Source organism: Panthera leo, chromosome F3, assembly GCF_018350215.1.
Source record: "Panthera leo isolate Ple1 chromosome F3, P.leo_Ple1_pat1.1, whole genome shotgun sequence".
In the NCBI taxonomy this organism is placed as follows: Eukaryota; Metazoa; Chordata; class Mammalia; order Carnivora; family Felidae; genus Panthera; species Panthera leo.
In genome coordinates, this window is record NC_056696.1 from 23,531,571 (window position 1) to 23,546,111 (window position 14,541).

A 14,541-nucleotide genomic window follows, 5' to 3' on the forward strand; every position below is an offset into this window, starting at 1 on the left:
AAATAACAATTCAATATTTTTAAACACTCAGTGGGCAACATATAGTAGGCATACCATTATCTGATAAACAGCACTAAATTTTAATACCACATTTTCATGGTAACTCCCATCTCTAGGTTTCCAATTGATGAAAGGAACTTAAAACTTGACATTCATTATTACTTTTATTTCAATCAATCCTATTTTTTAAAATTTTCAATAATCTTAATTCAAAGACTGATAAGCCTATGAGTATCCTGAACGTTCCATCTTGTTCACTATGTTTGTTTCACTAAAGACAGGGTTTAGGGCTCAGTTCTGTGATGGGAAAGGATAACGTATTTTTCCCTACACAACTCCAGTCACAGATCAAGCTGCAATCCCCTAAATTCACAGGTCCATTCTTTCCTACCAATAATTCTCAAAGTCACATTTGCCATGGAAAAATACAATTACCAATATTTTGGTCATCTTAACCCAAAAGATAATTTCACCCCTTAAGTCAATTCTTTCCATAGGAATTATCACATATTTCTTATTAGTTTATTAAAAAGATGCTTCTTTTACTTCATGAGATATTCTCTTAAGCAAGTATGTTCTTTCCTTACTGGTGATGTACAAAACACATACACACATAAGAGGATGTGTTTTATAACTTGTAATAAAAATTGCTTACTTTCCTTCAATTCACTTAAGATATACTTAATCCCTTAGTGTGTTCAAGTAAGTTACAATTAAAATATCCTTTATCTCTGTTATCTGCTAATACATTTTTAGAACACATGTAATTAGCTCCTCTAAATGGCATTCCAAAGGTAACTTACCTCTGCAAATGTCTGGAGCAGTTTGTTAACTTGAGCAAAGGCCTGTGGAAGAATACCATCATAATTTGACCTTGTACTGAAAGCATGTAACAAACTTTTAGAATCCTGAAGCAGAAATTTCACTGTTGTAAAATCCACTGCCTTGTTAGCTGGTAACAGAAATTAAGAAGGAAAACATATGTAAGAATGAGTATACAATATAAAAATGTGTTTGGAAAGCCAATCTAAAGTTAATTATGAAATTTAAGAAAGTATGCATTTACACCTATACCTTACTCCTAATTTATTTCTTGGGTGTAAAAAGCATTAGAATTAAATTTAGCTAAAGACAAAGTTCTTGGAATTGATCCAAGTATTCTGGATTCAGATTCCAGGAGAACCCTCAACATAGTAAACTTTAAAGTGAAAGAACATTATACTTTTCAGAAAAGAGAGATAATTACCAAACAAGTTAAACTACAGATTTTCTTTTTTTTTTTTTTTAATTTTTTAAACGTTTATTTATTTTTGAGACAGAGAGAGACAGAGCATGAATGGGGGAGGGTCAGAGAGAGAGGGAGACACAGAATCGGAAGCAGGCTCCAGGCTCTGAGCCGTCAGCACAGAGCCCGACACGGGGCTCGAACTCATGGACCGTGAGATCATGACCTGAGCCGAAGTCGTATGCTTAACCGACCAAGCCACCCAGGCGCCCCAAACTACAGATTTTCAAAACTGAGGTTGTTTCATATACAGATTGCTATGTAGGCATCAGAAGAGTCACATTTTCGGGTAAGCAGGTAAGTTACATGCAGTCCCTCTCATAACCAACTCAGTTAATCACATAGAGATTTAACTTCAAATTCCATTACATCAAATGTAACACTAGATTTATTGAAAATAACATTTTCTCTCTTCGCTCAACACAACTTTAGCAAAAATATAAATAATCTGAGTAACAGCTGTGGGCAAGATAAGCCAGCAGTATTTTTTTCCTTATAAATTAGCAATGTGAGTTAATCTACAAGAAATAATTTAAAGGTATAACAATTTTCTCTCAACTAAAATTACTTACATTAAGTTCTCAGAGGTGGTGACAATAATTTCAAAGATTTTAAAAGTTATGAGCAATGAAGTTAAGCAAATTTCTAACATCATCAAAGCCCAGAACTGAAAAATTCTTTCCATTATTACGGTAGAGTGCCATATATATGTGCCATATTATATATATATATATATATATATATATATATATATATATACACACATATATATATATATATAATATACATGTGCCATATATTTTATATATGTATGTATATATATGTACATATATGTGTATATATGTGTGTGTGTATACACACACACACACACACACACACACACACACACACACACACACACACACGCTTTTCAAAGGCATTTAAAATAACCATGCTACAATGTATTTGTTTTGTTTCCTTTTAAGGTTCTCAGTTTCAGAGAAACTTGAGAGACCAGCATGGTTTATATTCTGAAACACCAGCATGGTTTTTCACTGGTACCATGAGTTTAAAAAAGTAAATAGTTCCTCTGTATCACTTATATAAGTATTTGCTTAGAGTGGTGCTTGGGTGGCTCAGTCAGTTAAGCATCTGACTCTTGATTTCGGCTCAGGTCATGATCTCATGGTTCATGGGACTGAGCCCTGTGTGGGGCTCCTTGTTGACAGCGTGGAGCCTGCTTGGGATTCTCTCTTCCTGTCCCTCTCTGCCTCTCCTTTACTCACACGCATGTGTGCTCGCCCACTCTCTCTCTAAATAAATAGGCAAACACACATTTAAGGGGTGCCTGGGTGGCTCAGTTGGTTAAGTGTCCAACTTTGGCCCAGGTCATGTTCGAGCAGTTCCTGACTTTAAGCCCCGGTGTCAGGCTCTATGCTGACAGCTCAGAGCCTGGAGCCTGCTTCAGATTCTGTGTCTCCCTCTCTTTCTGCCTCTCCCCCACTTGCACCCCGTCTCTCTCTCTCTCTCTCAAAAATAAACATTAAAAAATACTTTTAATAAAAAAATAAACATTTAAATAAAAATAAATTAATTAATATAAAAAACAAAAACAAAAACAAGTATTTTCTTGGAAATTACTGAAAAATCAAATAAAAATCAAAAGTAGATTTAATTAATTAATTATACAATATTCAGAAGTTCTAATCTAATGTGATGGCTATAGCCAGGCTTCTGGCTTCCCCTTTATCAAATAAAACAAACAAGTATATTTCCTTACAAAACACTTAGTTATTTTTAAAGTCAATGACTAGTTTAAATTCCTGTGGGAAAAGACAGATAGAAATGCTACACAAAGGACAGAATGTAGATTTGATGAACCTAGTAAATCTCCTGAGGAAAAGAAACTGGGCACAGTTTCTTTCAAGGGTGCTTCTCCAAGTCAGTCAATGTTCAGTTAGGCTTGTAGCCTTGAATTAATCATTTGATTTCTGTCTCACAAAAAGCCTTTACTAAGATAATGTGCTGAAGGGAAATAACAATGATAAATTCAGTATCTAGACACAACATAAAAAGAAATCTACATGGTTGAAATACTTTAATGCTTATGTAAGGTCAATAATCATTTTGACTAAAGTTAATATGGATAACAAAATCAGGAAATGCTACTAGTCATTTTCCACACAATTTTCTATGAATTGATCTAAGGATACATTCTTTGGGATTACTGAAGTTAAGCACAATCATAACTTAACAGCTGAGTATACTATTAAAAGACAGTAAACAAAATCATAAACTGTGACTTTTCTTAAAATTATTTTAGAGCAGAAGGCACTTTTATAGTTCTATTATATATTCTTCACAAGTCAGTACACATTAGGCATTAGATTCTTCTAGACCAAGGATCAATAAATTATGCACACAATGATTCCAAAAAAGACTTTTTAGCAAGAGGAACAGCCATCATCTCTTCATTCTCTCCTATTACCTACTACCTCTAAGCTGTGTGCAAAAGACAAGCACTGCCCACCCCTGGAAAAAGAGAAAAATGGCAACTAAATATGCCATTCTTTAAACTAAATCTTATTCAAGATCATACATGAATTATGGGCTTTCTCTTTTGATAGAACTAAATTATGCTTCTACTTAAGATATGAAAGACATTTCTATGTTTTATAAAAACTGGTTTAAAGGCATGTCCAAGGAGTCATTCCCTGTCTCTTCTCTTATATAATAATACGACCTATAAATATCTTCTATAGTTAAAGAATTATCTTTAAATTTTTAAAATGTCTTTTAAAAATTGGTAACTTTTAGGGGTGCCTGGCTGGCTCAGTCAGTTAAGCATCTGGCTCTTGATTCCAGCTCAGGTAGTGATCTCAGGGTCATGATCTCAGGATTCGTGAGTTCAAGCCCCACATCAGGCTTTGTGCTGACAGCGTGGAGCCTGCTTGGGATTCATTCTCATTCTCTCTCTCTCTCTCTCTCTCTCTGCCCCGCCCATGCTTTCTCTCTCAAAATAAAGATTTTTAAAAACTTGGTAACTTTTAAAAGTCATAAGGCATTGGACCAGGTACTTTAAATCCCCTGAAGTAATTTCCAAAGATATAAAACATTTCCCAAAAGGTTACACTTCAAGGGAAAGATAGCCATGGTATACCTCCCACAGAATATATTTGTTTGTGTTTTGTTTTAGCTTCCAGGAGGATTAGTGTTAAATCAAGTTTTATATTAATTGTTTGCATATGTTTTATGATGAAATTATCTTATTCTTCACTACCTGGCTCTTGTGCCTTTAAACTTAGCTTAAATCCTCAAGTACTCAGGTTGTTATTTAATAGTCCTCTATATTCACAGTTATTTTTCAAAAGCAGACAGGATATAACCAATACAGGAAAATAATAAACAGAACAGATCATGTTAGAGGAGTTAAAAAAAAGTCCAGAACAAACTGAACATCCCAATAATTGTTACACATATTTTGCTTTTTAAAGTTATAGCAAGAAAAATCCAGTAGTTTGACTTTGGACAAATCACTTACCTCTTAGGGATAGTTTACCTGATTATAAAACATGGGCTCTTGTAACATTTGATCAGTGCTTTTCCCATCTTTTTTTTCTTAGCAGAGAAACATTTTCTTCAACACCTACATGGATTCTCCATATATAAACTGATAAAAGAAAACTGCATGGCTAAAGCTGGGGTTGAGGGCTAAAGGCCCGCCAACTTTCCAGGCTCCCAGTTAGCCTTTCCATCTCCAATCTGTGGCAGCTCCAGAGGCATTTCAAGAAGGTTCTGTGCAACATGGCTTAAAAATCACCAACTAAGTTGTTGACTCTAGTGTCTTCTGGTTCTAGAACTCACTATATACCAAAGACAAACACTTTCTATTTCCTAAACCATATATTTTAGATACATACTTTGATATACTATTTCTAAAATTAGTACCTGAAATGGGGTCAAAGTTTGTGTGTTAAACACAGTGAGAAATGAAAAAAAAGTCTAAATTCTATTTTCATACCTGAATAAAATACGGTTTTAAAAGTTTTCAAACATTATAAAAAACTAAATATTCACTATATCCAGGAATATCAACGGTGGTGATACCATTAATGGTCATAAGCTCTATGAACTTCATTCATTCAGCTTCCACAAACTCCCTTTAGTAATCAGAGGTGTAAATGGTTAAAAAATAATTGACCAATTTCTTATTAACTCATCTTCACATTCCATGGAAAATATCTGCTAGTCTGACTTTAACACAACATTGCTAAAGACAAAATAAAAAATTCATACCTTTACAGAGATTTTCATATAGGCTCTCAATGGTTAAAAGCACGTTCTTCTCCATAACTAATCCAAATACAGCCAACCAATGTTTTCTAAAGCACTGTAATAAATGAATTAGAGTCCATGGTGGTTTCAAGTACAGCATCTAAAAAAGTATTTAGAAAAAATTACTACCTACTAATTTATTTATTATTCCTATTATTAAAAAGTACTTAGGAATTACTTAAAAATATCTATATATATTTCTGGGAAAAATATAGTTAGTTGAATTCTTTTTAAACTAAGAGATATTCTATTAAAAGCCAATTGTGATCTTAAAATTCTAATTCCACCGCAAATTGTTTTTGTAAAATTCAGATTAGTATTAATCCTTATAGTTTCAGAAACTGCAAAACGAAAGCACTGTTTTAATCAGAAGAAGCATAGTTTTAATCAGGAAAGATATTCAATTTACTTTCCAACATAGTCAATTCTAGGAGGAAATCAATCTAATTATTTCACATAGCTGTGGGAAAATCTATACAGAAAAAAGACATCAGCTAGCACTAACACTTGCTACACTCTTGCAAAGGCATGTTTATAAAGGAGATTCATCATTTAGCACTACAAGATGTCAGCACATCCTTTTTTGAATTATTCATATGCAATGACTTTCCTAGACTCAATTACAAAATATCCAATTTAAGTCAACCCTCCTAGAATCTTTTGATCATCATCATCTTGGCTCAAGACTTGATCATATAATCAAGCAGCAAAAACATCATATTGACAAGTTATTAGAATCTACAACTGAGGGGGACTGTTCCTCCTAGCTATACATATGAACAGCAAACAAACATTAACCAAACTAAAAGGGCCACTATTGCCAAATGTGATGTTTTACTATCTGCAGAAAAGATGTGAATCTAGAAAATACAAAATATCTTGTTGATATGATATTTATACTTTGATATACTTTGATTATTTATATGACATAAGCCAAAATATACACTTCTTTTTCTGAATACACATTGCAATGGGGATTCCCTATACTAAACATTTTAACTCAAATAAACTAAATACGAGAGAAGTTTTTCTGAATTCAATTTAAGCTCCATGGGGGCAATGTGTTTGACACCAGTAGATACATAATAAATACCTGCTCATTGAAAAAAAATTAAATGACAAAATATAGTTCTTAATCTATAGGAAATGTCCACCATTTAGTTTTCAAGAAGTTATTTAGAAACTATATGAAAAAATATAATGGGATATAAATTATCACAATGAAGCTTACACATATACATGTCCTATTTCTTAAGATAAGGTCATAAATCTTTAGCAACGAAAAAGAAATTTGTCAACTAAGAGAGTTGAAATAATCACCTCCATCCAGAGGTTTCCAAAAGCAATTTTCATTTCTGTTTCTAGTATTGAAGATAAAGCTGTTCCAAGAGATTTTTCAAGATCAGATATGATGCTTTCAAGTAGAATGGGTAGTCTGGAATGTACAGATTCTCCCTTATAGCTCTCTTCTAATGGTGTTGCTTCTTTAAAACAAAGAATCACAAGCTTTATTTAAGACACTCACAGTAAATATTTTATTGTTTTAAAATTAGCATTTGGCCATAAATAATAAGCATTTTATGTACATAATTAGTACCTAAATTACACAGAAACCAAATCAATACTCAACTTTTCAAACAGTATTTAGAAACATGTATCTATAATTATTTTAGATATAAACATATCACATTAGCAAAAGCTTTATCTTTTTGACAAAAGGCAACTAAATATATTTACTAAAATAGGAATTTAAGAAATGTGTGATATTTTAACCACAATTCAATTGTATTTTCAAAAAAGGAAAAATTAAAAGAATGCTTTGCATCTATTTATAATAGAAAATGAAGAATTATGGATCAAAGTGTGTTTTCGTCCAAAAATAGTACATTCTTCCCATTGCAGCTCACATCAGTAAATTGTTTTGAAAGGACGAGAATCTCTGGTTTAACTACCTTTATGCCCTCCCCTTTTAAAGTAAGTTTTTATTATTTTAATTGACATCATTTCATTAACATTATTAATTTGATGCCTGAAGGCAGCTGCAATTTCTTTATGGCAAAACTCAAAACATTAAGTGGCTTATCTCTACAAATACTAAGGATTTAAAGTGGTAGTAATATGAAGGGCAAACTGAAAGCATGTTACCCCTGAAAAAGCAGCAACCAAAATATCCTGTTACTTCTTCTAAATGTCATTTTGAATATTATGACAAAAGAAATTTTAGTACCAAAGGGGTCAAATAAGTAGCATGTATATATGTCAATTTTTATACAATTACATATAAAAAAGTCCATATGATATTAAAGATTTCAATAATTATTTTCCCCACAGGGGAAAAGGTAGAATGTATTTTTAAATTATGTCAGATTTAATACAACATTCCATCAAATATCAAGCTACAGAACAGATTATTCTGGTAAAAAAAAAAAAGATAAAACAATGGTACTGCCATTAATTTCTTAAGTATTAGTTTTAAATTAAAAATTAAAGTATTATTAGAATCTTTCAAGTTTCTCTTATTACTAAGTTTTTATTGTATTAATAGAAGTTTATGAAGAGGAAGCTAACATTAAAAAGAAACCAAAAATTTCTCTCTACCTCAAATGAATATTTTCTATAGTTACTATTAATTTAAAAGATACACTCTGCAAGGCACAAAATAGCATATATACGGTGATTATAAACATGTAAAAATGCATTTAAGTGTATGGACAAAAATTCAAATTAATTTGTAAAAGTGTATGTAGAAGGCAATAATGTTAACTGTTTTCTTCTGGATTACCATTATGATTTTCATTTATTTCTACTATATAAAAGCTGGAAAGTATTTCAAACAATGTTATTTTAAATGTACAAGATGGAAATTTACTATTAATTCCAATTGTTATCAATGTCAGTACATAAAAGAAGATATAGTTCAAATTAGTTGCAGTAAGAATACTACCTGCTTTCAATTGTTGTTTAGATAAACAAGGTTGATGACATACATCTGTGTTCGGAGATAAGTTTAATAAATCTGCACTCAATTCTTCTTTACTAAGTGACTTCACACCACTTATTAGGCCTTTGTTTCTTAAATTTCTATCATCCCTAAGGTTGGGGTTAGGAGGAAAGAATATTTTTTTATAAGATAAATCACATGGTAACTCAAAACACATGGGATTTAATCAAAGGTTGGAGATTCTCAACATGTATATTAACAAAGGATAACATTTTTTTTTAAACAGAGAAGATAAAGGAATTAACATACAGTAGAATAGCTTTTGAGAATAATAATTACTACATATTGAATGTTTCCCTGGTACCAGGCACTGTTGTAAGCACTATATATCTCTATAGATAGCTATATGTCTATAGATAGATATACATATACATATACATATATGTTCGCAACCCATTTAATTCTCACAATAAACCTCTTATGTAGCAGTGGTACTATTTGTATCCCCCTTCCACAGATGAGGATCTGAAGTGCAAAGAGGTTAAGTAATTTGCCCAAAATTTTACCTGGTAAGCGGCAGACAGATTTGAACACAGGAATATGATCATCCAAAAAGAAATAAACAGAGAGCCATGGTAAAAGAAATAATTTCCACATGGCAGGCAATTACAAATTTACTCAAAGTGAGCATAAGACAAATGGTGAGATTTGCTATTTGCTGAAAAAATAAAGTATGATTAGAGCATAGTGCATGAGAACAGTTTATGTGGCTAAGGCAAGGGCATTAATAAATAGAAAGACATTTAAGGGCTTCAGTGGGTAAGTGACATGATCAGATCTGTGTTTATTAAATTGCTATTCTGGAATCCAACAGGCTTCCAGCTTTTGTTAATGGCACAGTAGCTTGGTCAGATTAATCTTTCCACAGCCGAAAATCAGAAAATTTGAACAAAAAAAGGAAAAAAAAAAGCTATCTGAAGGCACTAGGGATCAGAAAAATGAGGGCAGAAGCTGGAGAGAAGTCTGTCTTCATCATAGAGGTTCTACAAGGTTCTACCTTTTTGCCCAAGGTCATTCTCTAATTCATCAATGGCTTACAACAGAAGCCTCAGCCACAGTAACTTGAAATGTCAGAGACCATGTTCAGGGCCGGCCAGAGCAGATAGAGAGTTAAGTGAGGAGCTGAAGAAGGGAGGAAACCACAGAGCAAGTGAACCTTAAAATCTGTATATAAATTCTGCCCAGAAAAAAAATAACATGCTGCCAAGAGACAAAGCAATCAATAGAACCAGACTTACATATGGCACAGATGTTGAAGCTATCTGATAGGGAATTTTAAATAATTTTGATTTATTTGTTAAATGCTCTAATGGAAAAGGTGAATAGCATGCAAAATCAGACAGGTAATTTCAGGACAGATGAAAATCATGAAAATTAAATGAAAGCAACTAAATGCTAGCAATAACACACACACACACACACACACACAGTCACAGAAATAAAGAATGCTTTCAACAGGTTCCTCAGTATACTTGACACAGGCAAGGAAAACATTACAAACTTGAAGACAGGTCAAAAGAAATGACCCAAACTGAAATACAAAGAGAGTACAAGTTCTTAAAAAAAAAAAATCCAGAAGCTGTGGAACAATATCAAACAGTCTAACATATGTGCCTATATTAGTTATCTATTGCTGTATACAAGTTATTCCAAAACTCAGCAGCTTAAAATAAACATTTATTTTCTCACACAGTTCCTAAGAATCAGAAATCTAGGAACAGCTTGACTGGTCGGTTCTGGTTCAGAGTCTCTTACAAGGTTGTAATATGCTATTGCCTAAGATTGCAGCCATCTCAAGGTTTAACTGGCACTCATTCACGTGGCTATTGGCAGGCCTTAGTCCATCACTGGCTCTTGGCTGGAGGCTTCAGTTTCTCACCATGTGGTCCTCTTCCACAGGGCTGTTTATGGCATGGCAGCTTGCTTCCACAAAGCAAGTGATTTGAGAGAGGAGAAAGGAAGAGAGTGCCCAAGGAGGAAGTCCCAGTCTTTTATAATCTAATCACAGAAGGAACATGCTATCACTTCTGATGCATGCTGTCTGTCACACAGACAGCCAACCCTGGTACAATGCAGGAGGGGACTATACAAGGGCGTTCATACTAAGAAGCAGGGATCACAGGGGTCACTGGCTACCACAGTATAATTCTATAATATGAGGAGGAAAGAGGGAATGGGCAGAAAAAATATTTGAAGAAATAATGGCTGAGAATTATCTAAAACTGAAGACAGATATGAAACCAGAGATCAAAGAAGCTCAGAGAATATCAAGCAGGATAAATCCTTCTCTATTCAGCCCCCCAACCCACCACACATATACAAACAGAGACATATCTGCTAAAAACTGCTAAAATAAACTGCTAAAAAAGCAAAGGACAAAGAAAAGTCCTTGAAAGCAGAGAGCAAAAAAAAGACACATTACATATAGAGGAACAAAGATAACATTTACATCAGACTTCTCATCAGAAACCATACAAACTAGAAGAAAATGGAGTCACCTCTTTAAAATACTGGAAGGAAAAAAAAAGAAAGTCAACCCAGAATTGTATATCCAGCAAAAATATCTTTCAAAAATAAATTAAGAGGGGTGCCTGGGTGGCTCAGTTGGTTGACCATCCAACTCTTGATTTCAGTTGGGGTCATGATTTCATGGTTTGTAGGTTCAAGCCCTGTGTTGGGCTCTGAGCTAACAGTGCAGAGCCTGCTTGGGGTTCTCTGTCTCCCTCTCTTTCTGCTCCTCCCCAACTCTCTCTCTTAAAAATAAACATAAAAAAATAAACAAAAATAAATGAAGAAATAAAGAAATTATGAGATAAACAAAACAAAAAGTTCGCTGCCAGTAGGCATGCACATGTCAAAGAAATTCATTTAGGCAAAAGGAATATGACACCAGACAGAAACCTGAATCTATATAAATAATGAAGAGGCAAAAAATGGAATGCAAGATTAAAACACTCACTTTTTCTCTGCTTTAAGTGGTAAATGATGGAAGCAAAAATAGTAACAAAAAATATTATGTGTTTATCATTTCTGTAAAAGTAAATATTACAATGATAGTACAAAAAATTGGAGAAACTGGAAACATCCTATTATAAGATCTTTACACTGAACATGAAGCAATATAATATTTTCTGAAGGTAGATTTTGATCAAGTAAGATATAAACTTTAGATGCTAGGGCAACCATTAAAACGTTTTTTTGAAACAGTATAAATAAATCAATAATGGAGATAAAATGGCACCATAAAACATACACAACTCAAGAAAAGAAAGAAAAAGAAAAAAGAACAGATGAAACAAATAGAAAATAATTAGCAAAAAGGTAGATTTTGATCTAATTAAAAATGAATGGTATAAACTTATCAATTCAAAGAAATTCTCAGAATGGACACAGAAGAAAGTACTGACCATATACTACCCACAAAATACTTACTTTAATATAAAAACACAGATTAAAAGTAAATGGATAGGAAAAGATATACAATATAAATACTATCGAAAACAAAACTGGAATGCTAGTATTAATACTAAACAAAGGAGACTTCAGGAACAGAGAGACATTACACAACGAGAAAGGGTCAATTCTCCAAGAAGACAATCCTAAACAATCCTAAATGTGTATGCATCTTACTACAAAGCTTCATAATACATGAAGCAAAACAAATAAAACAGAAAGGAGAATTAAACAAACCCATAATTATAGTTGGAGATTTCAATACTCCTCTCTCAATAATCACAGAATAATCAATCAGTAAGGTTATAGAAAACCTGAACAATACTACCAACCAACTTGACCTAACTGAAATTTATAGAATACTCCACCCACAAGAGGATACAAATTCTTTTTAAGTGCACATAAAACATTCACCAAGGTAGACCATATTCTTGGCAATAAAACTAACAAATTTAAAAGAACAGAAACCATATAAATTAATGTTCTCAAGCAAAAGTGGAATTAAAGTACAAATTAATAACAAGAAGATTAAAAAATGTGCAAATATTTGGAATTAAACAGCAATCATCTAATTGTCAAAGGTAAGTTCTATTGAATTGAATGAAAAAAATAGAACATCAACATTTGTGGGATACAGCTGAAGCAGTGCTTACAGGGAAATTTATAGGAGTCTCAAATAAATGATCTCAGCTTCCACCTTAAGAAACTAGAAAAAGAGGGGTGCCCAAGTGGTTCAGTTGGTTAAGCATCTAACTTCGGCTCAGGTCATGATCTCATAGTCTTTGAGTTCCAGCCGTGCGTCAGGTTTTGTGCCGACAGCTCAGAGCCTGGAGCCTGCTTCACACTCTGTGTCTTCCTCTCTCTCTGCCCCTCCCCTGCTCGTGCTCTGTTTCTCTCTCAAAAATAAAATAAAAACATAAAAGAATAAAAAGAAAAAGAAACTAGAAAAAGAGCACAAAGGGGCAGGGCATAAAAGTATTTTCTGGGGTGACAGAAGTTTTCTATCTATCAAGAGGCATGTGGGCCACACCAGTGTATCCGTTGTGAAGATTGTATAGTTAAGATTTATGCATTCCAAAATGGCACATTTTCCCTCAAAACACAAAAAAATCTGTATAAAACCACTCATATGGGGGGACAAGGAGTGAATGGAGATATAGATAATAAAAGAATGGAACAATTTTGAAAATTGTAGGTGCATACTTAAGAGTTTATTAACTCTTCTTCACTTTAAGTATTTTGAAATTCTCCATAATGCAACTATGTTTAAAATTAAAAATTTTTAAATACATTACTTTTGAAGAATAAATGAAAGAGAGCAAGTATGGAAGTACACAGCACAATCAGTCTTAGAGTCAAAAAGGCGGTGGAAAAATAACCTGGTTGACACAGGTTAGCAAGGAAGATAAAGAAAAGATCACACAGGACCCCTTACTTGACTGGATATAAATTATGACAGAGAGGCAAGTATCAAAAATGACTCCTAGGTTTCTGGCTTTAGCAAATGGGTGGAAGATGGCACTTTTAAAAATTTTTAAATGCTTATTTATTTATTTTGAGAGAGAGGGAGACAGAAAATCCCAAGAAGGCTCTGCGCTATCAGCAGAGCAGAGCCTGATGCAGGACTCGAGCCAAAAACCATGAGATCATGACCTGAGCCGAAATCAAGAGTTGGATGCTTAACCAACTGAGGCACTCAGATGCCCTGGTTTTGTTTGTTTGTTTTTTAAAGTAGGCTTCACATCCAGTGCGGAGCCCCACGCAGGACCTGAACTCACGACCTTGAGATCAAGACCTGAGCTGAGATCAAGAATCAGATACTTAGCTGACTGAGACACTCAGAAGCTCCAACGGTGGCACTTTTTATTCAGATGGATAGTGGTTTAGAAGGAGAGACCAAGAGTTCATTTCTAGAGATGGCAGGTCCCAAATGTTTACGAGACATCCAAGTAAAGACAGCAAATAAGAATGAATATACTAGTCTAGAATTTAGAAGAAAGAAATGGATAGAGATATGAACTAGGTATTGCTGGCCCATACTCAGGGTTGTAAATGTAAAATAATGTACTTAAAATAAGGTATAGTAGAAGGGTTCTCCTCGCTCTATCATTATCAATATTTTCATCATTACCATTATCCATTTAAGTAAAACAAATTTATCCTCACAGTAAGTAGGTGAGACTTACTCAGTAGGTATGATTACAGCCCTTTAAAGGAAAAAATAAAAATGAAAAAACAGGGGCGCCTGGGTGGCTCAGTCGGTTAAGCGGCCGACTTCGGCTCAGGTCATGATCTCGCGGTCTGTGAGTTCGAGCCCCACGTCGGGCTCTGTGCTGACAGCTCAGAGCCTGGAACCTGTTTCAGATTCTGTGTCTCCCTCTCTCTGACCCTCCCCTGTTCATGCTCTGTCTCTCTCTGTCTCAAAAATAAATAAAATTAAATTAAAAAAAAAAAAAAAGAAAAAGAAAAAACAGGCTCACCTGGAACA

At 33.7% G+C, this 14,541-nt stretch overlaps 1 protein-coding gene across 6 annotated transcripts in view; it reads right to left on the reverse strand.

Annotated features, from left to right (window-relative positions):
- SWT1 (SWT1 RNA endoribonuclease homolog) overlaps positions 1 to 14,541 on the reverse strand; it is a 106,343-nt gene that overhangs the window by 57,035 nt on the left and 34,767 nt on the right. For all 6 annotated transcript variants that reach the window (XM_042925307.1, XM_042925306.1, XM_042925309.1 and 3 more), the window contains exons 11-14: positions 8,544 to 8,689; positions 6,920 to 7,083; positions 5,561 to 5,699; positions 804 to 952 (exon numbers count right to left, since the gene is read on the reverse strand). In XM_042925307.1, coding sequence (XP_042781241.1) covers positions 804 to 952; positions 5,561 to 5,699; positions 6,920 to 7,083; positions 8,544 to 8,689 — 598 coding nt within the window. The remainder of the gene's footprint in view (positions 1 to 803; positions 953 to 5,560; positions 5,700 to 6,919; positions 7,084 to 8,543; positions 8,690 to 14,541) is intronic.